The sequence below is a fragment of the Ictidomys tridecemlineatus genome, chromosome 2 (genome assembly GCF_052094955.1).
Source record: "Ictidomys tridecemlineatus isolate mIctTri1 chromosome 2, mIctTri1.hap1, whole genome shotgun sequence".
Classification (NCBI taxonomy): domain Eukaryota; kingdom Metazoa; phylum Chordata; class Mammalia; order Rodentia; family Sciuridae; genus Ictidomys; species Ictidomys tridecemlineatus.
The window spans coordinates 76,460,383-76,470,906 of NC_135478.1; the positions used below are offsets into that span (position 1 = coordinate 76,460,383).

Genomic DNA, 10,524 nt, shown 5'->3' on the forward strand with positions numbered 1-10,524 from the left:
GTCTCTAAAAAGTACTGATTGTAAAATGTATGAATTCTTTTCTGGCTCAGAGGAAAGAGTGCTTGCCTAGCACGTATCAGGCACTGGGTTGGATCCCCAGCACCACATAAAAATAAAATAAAGGTATTGTGTCCACCTACAACTAAAAAAATAAATTTTTTTAAAGGTGAGAAACATTATATTTACCTTTTAGAAACTGTTAACTTTTAGAAATACATAAATTTCTATTTTAAGAGTTTTAAATCAGAAGTAAAGATTTGATTCCTTATATATACCTAATGTTTTCTCATTTTTGAATTTTTTTTTTGAGAGAGAATTTTTTTTTGTTTTTATTTTTTCATATTTATTTTTTAAAAAATCCAGAATGGATCAAAAAGAACAATCTCAAGGATGTAGGTGCCAGATGCGCCAGAGGGTAGCTAGAAAAGTATGCCTTAGGAACATTAGGAATTTAAGAACTACCTTATTTTAAGCTACCTAACATAAATAGCTTAGTTTTCCACTGACTAGCTTCCTCTGTCCCACGTACTACAACTGTAGCACAGCTAGCTCTCTTGCGCTGCAAGGCCTCAGCCGAAGGACCCTGAGTACACATCGGCTATTACAGCAGTGCTCTGAGAGAATTTTTTAATATTTATTTTTTAGTTCTTGGTGGACACAACATCTTTGTATGTGGTGCTGAGAATCGAACCCGGGCCGCAAGCATGCCAGGCGAGCTCGCTACCCTTTGAGCCACATCCCCAGCCCTATACTTGAGTTTTTGTAGCCAGTTTCTGTATTTTTATTTTTCCATTTTTACTCACATTTATAAAATGTAGGCAAATTAAGATTTCATAAATTGTACCAACCAGTCAAGTGGGACTGTGGGCTGTTGAGGTGACACCCCCTGAAGGAGCTCTAAGTACCACTATTGACCCACTGGGGGGAGGTGAGTTGAGTGTGTGATAGGGTTTTAATTTTGAAAAGAACAGAATTTCATGGGGTGAGAAGTTGAACTGCCTAGTCTTGGTGGTTCAAGGTCACTGTTTCTCTTTGAAAAGTTCTTTCCCCTTGGGCTAGTCATGTAATGTCTCTGGACTGAAAAATGAGGAGCCTGGAATTGATGAGCTTTGGAACCCTCTCTGTTCTGGGTTTCTTTAAGACCTGGGCCTGGACACTTAATGGTAGTTCTTATATTTTCTTGTCTCTTCGTTTCTAGAAACAGTAAAATAATTATATTGGATTATTGAATTCAATAATGCATTATAATGGATAAGTCTCATTCTTGGCATTTTTATTTTATCTATTACCTGTTTGATTAGTGGGATGAAACTACTTAGAAGCTTTCATGAGTGTGAATTTCCCTCCACTTTTTCTTTTTTTTTTTTTTTGAATTTTTTTAATATTTATTTTTCAGTTTTCGGCAGACACAACATCTTTGTTGGTATGTGGTGCTGAGGATCGAACCCGGGTCGCACGCATACCAGGCGAGCGCGCTACCGCTTGAGCCACATCCCCAGCCCTCTCCACTTTTTCTTATCACTCTTGGTGTCATGATAAATTGAACCAATACCCAGGGTTTTCCATAGCAGTGATCATTCAGCTTAAGTGGTCAGCAGGTCGTGTCAGCAGCAGAGTACAAGCCTCTTTCAGCCATAGCTGCTGTTTTTGAGGAGTTCTCTCATGTATCTGGCATTTTGCTGTGCTTTGTAGCAAATGTTGCATACGGTCTTTGCTTCTTTTTAAAATAGCTTCTACTAAAGAGAGTAAATAAAGCCCCCTTATTTTTTCTTGGAATTTCTCATGTATGAATCTGTAAAGAGTTAGATGCCATAAAAATGTGTGATTTGTTAGGAGAATTCTTTTGAGTGTTAGTGGTGGATTTTGTTTAAGCAAATTTGAAAAAGCTCAGTCATCTTGTATCCAGAAATGATGAATGTTGAATTTTATATTTAATCCCAGTAACTCCCATTTTGTTTGGGTTGTCTGCTCTGGTGAATATGTATTCTGTGTAGGGTCACATATTATTACATTTGTATCTTCTTCATTTTTGGTCCCTACTGAAAACTGAACACAGGGGTGCTCTACCACATCCCCAGCCATTTTTATTTTTTACTTTGAGACAGGGTCTCATCAGTTTGTTGAAGCTGGCCTTGAACTTGTGATCCTCCCGCTTTGTTTCCGGGTAGCTGTTACAAGTATGTATCACCACACCTAGCTTACATTTCCACCTTCTTTAAAAGGAATTTTTAACTGTTGGCATTGCCTTTTTGTTTTTAGTTGTAGATGGACACATTTTTTCCTTCAGGCTTTTAAATATTGATCTTTTATTTATTTTGTTTTGTAGAAATTAAACCTGAAAGCTGAAGCTGAATCTAAAAACTCATATAGGTATATAAAGGATCTACAATAGCTGAAACAATTCTGGAAAAGAGCAGTGATGGAGACTTTCCTTACCACACCCTTATTTATTTATTTATTTACTTATTTATTTGATGTGGTGCTGAGATCAAACCCAGTGCCTCACTTGCGCTCCATTCCTAGTGCGAGGCAAATACTCAACCTACCACCAAGCTACAGCCCCAGCCTGGCATTGCCATTTAAATAGCTGAGTTTAGAACATTTATCTACTTATCTGCTTTCCTACATGCCTTCTATTAAATAGACATATGATTGCTTCTTCATTAAAAAGTGCTTACATAAAAGCGACAGCTTAGAGAGAACATGCCCTGGTCCTAATGGGACACTTTGGAGTCTCTTTTACCATGTTTGCTGCTGACTGAGATAACATTCTAAGCCAACTGAGCACTCCACTAATTGACAATCTAGAATGGTCTGGGCAAATGTGCAGAGCAGGATTTTGCTATTCCTAGGGGTTTTCCTGTATGTGTTCCTAGCAGGATGCATTTCCTTTCATATGAACCATAGAAATACATCTGCTGGAATCTTTAAACAGATAATTTCTCAATAAACAGGAAAATGTCAAAATCATGTTCGTTTTTTTGTGAAATTGATGGAAGTAGGCTGAAAAATTTAGCAAACAATATTTACCCAGGTGTTTTAAATATATTTAATTTGATGCCATTATGATATAAACACTGTCTTATCTATTTTTTTTTTCTTCCAGCACATTTCCTGTATGGTGCATGAGGTAAAATTTCTATATGTAACTCAGCAGTACCATAAGAAGCATGCCTTTATAATCTCTTAGAGGTTGATTATCAACTGACAGTAAGATGAAGATTTTTGTTTAAGAGTGATTTTAGCAAACTTTTCCTCTGACACAAAAAATAAGCCCTTAAACTATAGCGGTAGATCTTATTTTTACTGGTTAAGAGGCTTACCCAACATGTAAAGAAAATTATTTTTTGTTTCCTTAAACGTCAGGTATTGTGAATATCAGTTATCAGCTTAGATTTTTGGAGCTGAATGCAGTGCTTTATTTGTTTATTAAAATTTTATTATGATAGTTCCTGGATCATCTATACCTAATCCAATTCTCTATTTTGGTCTTTAGGATTACTGAGAAACTTGGGCAGGGAGACAATTGTCCATATTTCTAAGATAGAGGATTCAATACTTATTTAGTAGTACTGAGGATTGAATCCAGAGGTACCACACCACCAGCCCCTTAAAATTTTTTTTTTTTTTAAGACAGTCTTATTTAAAGACTGGCATCATATTTTTAATACTCCTGCCTCCGCCTTCCAGTATTGCTGGAATTATGGACATACAATCCTGCGCTTGGCTAGGATAGAGGTTTTGACCAATCCCCAGAGAGAGCATCTCATAGTTGAGCCTGTGGGTTTTTTTGTACCACGGATTGAACCCAGGGGTGCTTAACCACCAAGCCACATCTCCAGCCCTTTTTATATTTTATTTAGAGACAGGGCATTGATGACTTGCTTAGGGCCTCACTAAGTTGCTGATACTGGCTTTGAACTCACGATCTTCCTGCCTCAGCCACCCGAGTTGCTGGGATTAGAGGCGTGCGCCACTGCACCTTGAACTTATTCTTCGTGGTCTTTTAAAGGCATCTCAGTTTTTAATTTAATAAATCCTGTTCTAGAATTGTGCCAGTTTTAATAGATATGTGGCTAGAATGTTAAGTTGCATCTTATAAGGGCTTAGGTAAAAACCACATTGCATTGTTTTCTATCTAAATGAGTTTATTTTGAAATTTGTATACATTTCTTTGATTTGCTTTATGAATGACTTGTTGCTGCATCTGGCTGTTTTTGTTACTGAGATAGTGCTACAGTTACAAAGAAAAGGCCCTACTCGGTTTTAAGAGTTTAAACTTGAGAGGCCTCATGAGCAGGCAGCTTCTCCAAGGTTGAACTGTTCTCTGAGAGGACATTTGAAATTGAACCTAGCATTTCCTAGGACTTTGTGCCTATTGTATTAACTCAGAATTTTTAAATTTATTTTTGATATTATTCAAAATTAGATTCCCTTATCAGTCTTTAGTTTTGGGGGGATTCTTTAGTTTTGTGGTTTAATCAGTCTGGGACGGAACGTCTAATAAAAGAACACCCATTAAGATGCTGTGGTATATTCCTATTATCCCAGCACCTCAGGAGGCTGAGGCAGAAGGATCTCAAGTTTAAGGTCAGCCTCAACAATTTAGCAAGATGCTGTCTCAAAATTAAAAAAGGACTGGGTTTTGTGGTAAAGCACCCCCGGGTTTATTCCTCAGTACTTTGGGAAATAAATAAAAACAAATAAATTAAAAACACCTAAATTTGGTGAGATGACATCTTAATTTGGAAATTATAGCTTCACATTTTAAAAAATTAATTATTGCAACAGTAATACCATTTGACAGTATAGACAGCCTCTTAAGAAGAAGGGAGCTGGGTGTTGTGTTGGATGCCTGTGATCCCAGCGACTCGGGAGGCTGAGGTAGGAGGACTGCAAGTTCCAGGCTAGCTTCAGTAACTTAGTGAGACCCTGCCTCAAAATAAAACATAAAAGGGAGACTAGGGATGTAGTTCAATGGTTAAGTTCCCCTGGGGTCAGTGTATCCAAGACTCAGGACCAAAAAAAAAAAAAAAGAAAGAAAGAAAAAGGAGTTCTTGTTTTTTTGGAATGGTTGCCATTTTTTTCCGTTGAGGAGAAATTTAAGTGTAATAAATACCATGTTGTGGTGAGAGAGTGTAGAATTTTGTTAAGAATCCTTGATAACCAATGCTGTTTCCCATGTATGAAAATTATCACTAAAGAATTGATGGATTTAAAAAAAAAGAATTGATGGGTAAAAATTTTGAGGTAAGGAAACCTACCAATGGGCTCTTAAATAATACTTGTTATCATTTGTTTGACAGTATTGAACTATACTTTAGATTCTATGCTAGGCATTGTAGATTTTTAAGAAAACAGTCTTATTGACATATCACATACTATGCAATTCACCTATTTTAAAGTTTATCATTAATTTTTAGTATGTTCACAAATATGTGCAACCATCACTACAGTCAATTTTGGAACATTTTTATTACCTTAAAAAGAAATTCAGTACCCTTTCTTTAGTTGTAGCTTCCTAACCCCCCTGTTTTCCTCTTGCCTCCCCAAAGCAACCACTAAATTACCTTCTATCTATATCAGGATTTGCCTATTCTGGATTCTCATATAAATTTTAATTGTAGTAATGTGATTTTTATGACTGGTTTTTTTTGTGGGGAGTACCAGGGATTGAACTCAGGGGCACTTAACCACTGAGCCACATTTCCAGCCCTACTTTGTTTAGAGACAGGGTTCCACTCAGTTGCTTAGCATCTTGTGGTTTCTGAGGCTGGCTTTGAACTCATGATTCTTCTGTCTCAGCCTCCTGAGCCCTGGGGTTACAGGCATGAGTTGCTGTACCCAGCTAGACTGCTTTCTTTTATTTACAGCATTAAGGTTCATCAAATTGCAGTGTTTATTAGTACTCTCTTTCTTTTTTTTCTTGCAGTACTGGGTGTTGAACCCAGGGGTGCTCTATTGAGCTACATACCTGGCCCTTATTTTTTTTTTTGAGATAGGATCTGGCCAAGTTGTTGGGTTCTTCTGCCTCAGCCTCTGGAATAGCTGGTATTACAAGTCTGCACCGTTGTGCCTGGCTACTTTATTTCTTTTTGTTGTTGAGTAATTGTGGATAATATCACATTTTTTTCATCCATTTGCCCAATGAATAATCAACATTTGATTCTTTTGCTATTGTGAATAATGTGAACATCTGTGTATAAGTATTTGTTTGATTACCTGTTTTCAGTTCTTTTGAGTATATACCTAGGAGTGGAGTTGGCTGAGTCATATGGTAATTTTGTGGGATATATTTTATTTTTATTCTCATTTTTTAGTGGTACTGGGGATTGAATCCAGGGCCTTGTGTATACTAGGCAAGTGTTCTACCACTGAATTACATCCTCAGCCCTTTTATTTTTATTTTGAGAGAAATTCTTGCTAAGTCGCCCAATCTTAAAGAATTTTCAGTCTTCCTGCCTCAACCTCTGGAATAATTGGGATTACAGGCATGGCAACCATACCTGGCTAGAATTCCTTTATCAGTTGTTGGATTTGTTTTGCTAGTATATCATTGAGGATTTTTCCATTCATATTCATGAGAGATGTTGGTCTGTTTTCTTGTGATGTCTTTGTTTGGCTGTTAAGATAATACTGGCCTTATACTCCTGTTGATACTGTTCCCATGGTATTAGGAATAAAAATGGACTTTTCCCTCCTCTTTACAAATCACACAGTGTAAAGGTGGGGGCAGGCAATGTAGTATAATATTCAATTGGAGAAACTGGATGAGGGGGATCTGGGATTTCTTTGTACTTGACTTGCATATCTTTTTATTTATGTACAAAACTATGTTAAACTTTTTTCATGGAAAAATAAAATTCACGCTACTACAAAAAAAATACTGGCCTTATACAATTCATTTTGAAGCATTCTCTCTTGGAGAGGGGTGGGGAGAATTTGTGAAGAATTGGTATTCTGTAAATGTTTGATAGATTTTAGTGGTGAAGCCATTTGGACCTGGGCTTATCAGGTATTGGTTTAATTCCTTGTTTTGGGTATCATTCCCTTCATTTTATAGGTAAGCAAACTGAGGCTCAGAGAGGTTAAGTAATTTGCAGCAAGTGGCAGAGTCGAGTCTTTTATGTTAATTACTAAGATGAAAACAGTTGGCATTTATTGCATGATTAGTTTTGTATATCTGACTGTACTGAATACTATGTCATAGTAATCTATTGCCACTCTGTTGCATCACTAAGTGCTCACTTAATAATCACTTCAGCTTTATATACATCATGCCTACATTCTAATAGAGAATCTGACATGGAGATTCAGTGACTTGCCCTAATGAACCATGGCCAGGAAGTAAACGATACAGCCTCACTCACGAGGCTGTCTGCTTCTGCAGTTTGCTCTCTTAATTGCTATTCTCTATTATGTGCCTGGAGGGCCTGAGACATTCTGTGCAGCAAAAACAGCTGTGTCACATGTGGACAGCTGAGCCCAGAGCAGTTTTGACCTTGGATGGGAATGGGCTCACACTGGTCTTCAGCTGCATTTCCACAAGTCTGATTCAGCACAATGCTAGAAGCATTGGCGCCTCCACCCACTTTTTCAGCTCTGCAACTAACATTCTACTTCATAATTGTAACAAAAGAACCTCTCTATTATTCTACCCAGATGTAGTTAGGGTGAAAATAAGTTGTCACTATGCATAATGTGGAAATGATTTTTAGGGCATTTTAGTAAGTCAACCAGCAGAGTTGTGTATTATCTTTCGAAGAAGATCATCAGCATTTTTCACATTTATTTTAATCTTGTGAGGTTAGATGGTATCTGGTTCATTTCAGTGAAGAAGAAAAAATGTCTCTGTTTTTCAATGTAGAAGCCTTCCTCTAATTTCCATTCACATTTTAAAATGCTTTAAAAGCTGATCTGATACCCCTGTGGGTAGAGGGGCCCTTTGAGTGGTGGACCTTGTCACTAAGGTGAAGTCTGATATCCTCCTGGGTGAGGTGGGTGGTGTCTGGTTGTTGGAGTGAGGAGGAACAAGGGGCTGGAGGCCTCACTATAGAACCAGAGTGTCAGTGTGGCTCTAATGCGCCAGTTCCGTGACTGCCCTGGAGGGAGGGGATCTGGGTGTCGAGCTTCTCTTAACTCAGACTTTCAGTCAATTCTGTCCTTTTGAAACAGTTTCTCTTCTGGGTGTCCTGGGAATTCACCGTGAGCCTTGGCATCTCTTGCTGAGACAGTCAGCTGAGTGGTGGACACACTCATGCACTACAGCTTTTCATTTTCTAAGATTTTGTTGTCACGTTTGCCTTCTTTCAGGCTCCTTTCCTGTTCTCTTGACCTTTAGTATTTATACTTCTTTTGTTCTTTTATTGTCACTTTATTACTGCTTATTAGGACTTTTAGGAAGGTGGTGAATCCATTTTATATTTCTGTAAATTAACTCTTCATGTCTTGCTTAATTTTTCTATTGGCTTTTATTTGTATGAATTCGTAAGAACTTTTTATATATGAAGGATATTGACCCAGACACAGTGCAGTCCTTTTTCTTCCTTGGTAACTTACTTTTTTTGCTGGTGGGGATTCCAGCGTTTATAACCTGCAGGTGGCTGTATGTAAGGAAATGGCATCTGAGACCAGCTGATTGTTCACCGGCCTCTGTATGGATGTGCTTTCCTTCTGGTTTTCACCACCCCATGGACTCTGTCTTACCTAACTCATTTTCAAGAAGGACCCTGGCCAGATGTAAGCATGTCATTTGCCATCCCCTCTACGGAGTACTCCAAATGTATGGTCCTGGGCGTCAGCCAGAAAAAGCTAGCAACAACAGCTGGACCGAGGAGCATGTGTGCTCAGTTTGCCTGCCAAGAGCCTATTGCCTCTGCCCAGCCATATGCCCCAGCACTGGAGAGAGGCCACTTGTGCACACATCTTGGAAGGGTAAATGGAAGTTCTGGCAAAAATAAATGCTCTCTCTTTGAATTTAGCATTGGGTCCAGGGCCATGAGGAAGGGAATTAGCAACAGCCTGCCATGTGCCAGTGGCACAGGGGACAGGTGCTAGCTCTCCTGTGTATGTGGGGTTCTGGTTTTGAGCCGAGTTGTTGATTTGCCATGTTCCAGTTCCACATAGGTTTTATCCATGTTCCTAACCAGTCTGAACAGAATGTCGCATGGCCGCAGGTAGGAAAATTACATCAAGTGCAGTCTAAGAAGCCTTGGTCAGAGCTTTCAATGAATGTGTGTACCAGGCCGTCCAATGGAATCTGGAGTCTGAAATGACGTACCTGGAAGCTGAGCAACCTGGCTTTGTCACCCCCACCCTCATTCCCTGGTTTATTGGGAAATGAGTATGGTGAATGATAAACTCTGATGTGAAAACCCGTCCTAGTTTCATTTCTCCTTAGAATGGTTCCTGCATTTTTCGTTTCCTCCAAGTGCTAACAGTCATGTCATTCCAGTTCTGGTTTGTTGTCACAGCTGCCTAGGCCAGTACCTAGTTAGCTTTCTCCTGTCTTATTCCTCCACTGTGCTACTGCCAGACTTACGACCATCCTAAACATGGCTTTGATTGCTTTACTTTTTTTGAAATACTTCTCTAAGACTTGGTTCTTGACCCATTGGGCTGCCTTCCCCTGCCTCCCTCTTCTCACCATGTGGCCCTCATCCCTAGGCAGTTTGTCCTGAGTTGCTTTGATTATTATGCCTGACTTAAAAGGAGGTTAGAAAGCTCTTAAAGACAGGGTGGTTGCTTCTGTCTCTAGAATTCTCCACTGTGCCTAGTTGGTCTCATGGAAATCCTGGGAAGCAGGCACACTTTTCAGACAGCAGAGTGCTGATGTCTGGGGAAAATGTTTAAAAACTAAAAAATTACCTTGGCAGACTGAGGAGAAAGCCACGAAATCAAAGCTTGTTTTTGGATTTTCTTCAGTTCACAGCTACAAGACCACTTAACTGGGGAGTTTTCATGTCTTTGAAAGGGGTGAGGGTTGGAGTGATCATCCTACATTTCCCACCCAGCCATGAAAAACTAATTTTCCTTCATTCTTCACTTTAATCTTTCTCCTGAAATTAAAATTGATGAGCTGCTCTGGATCTTGGAATAGGAATTTTTCATTTCTTTGTAATTCTTTCCTTGACGCATTTTACAGTTTTCTTCTGGTATGTGCTGCTAAAGGAAATTTGGATTTGCAACCTGGCTATTTTTTTGGAGAGCAAACAAAATACCATACATTTTGTTTTTCTAACTTGGGGCTTTATTATTTTTTTTTCATTTGTAAAAGTTTCAGTTTGCCGCATAATTCTTGCTCTTCTTCTACAGACACGATGAGGCGAGTGGTACGACAGAGCAAGTTTCGGCATGTATTTGGACAAGCAGTGAAAAATGACCAGTGCTACGATGACATCCGAGTTTCTCGTGTGACCTGGGATAGTTCCTTTTGTGCTGTTAATCCCAGATTCGTTGCCATAATCGTAGAAGCAAGTGGGGGTGGAGCATTCCTGGTGCTCCCTTTACACAAGGTGAGTAATG

The 10,524-nt window shown here is 38.9% G+C and overlaps 1 protein-coding gene across 6 annotated transcripts in view; it reads left to right on the forward strand.

Annotated features, from left to right (window-relative positions):
• Coro1c (coronin 1C) overlaps positions 1–10,524 on the forward strand; it is an 83,702-nt gene that overhangs the window by 25,179 nt on the left and 47,999 nt on the right. For 5 of the 6 annotated variants that reach the window (XM_013365114.4, XM_005340102.4, XM_078038966.1 and 2 more), the window contains one exon: positions 10,315–10,514. In XM_013365114.4, the coding sequence (XP_013220568.1) occupies positions 10,320–10,514 (195 nt within the window). In that variant the 5' untranslated portion in view covers positions 10,315–10,319. Of the gene's footprint in view, positions 1–8,765; positions 8,935–10,314; positions 10,515–10,524 lie in introns of those variants that run through there. The other variant, XM_021720007.3, reaches the window with a different exon arrangement.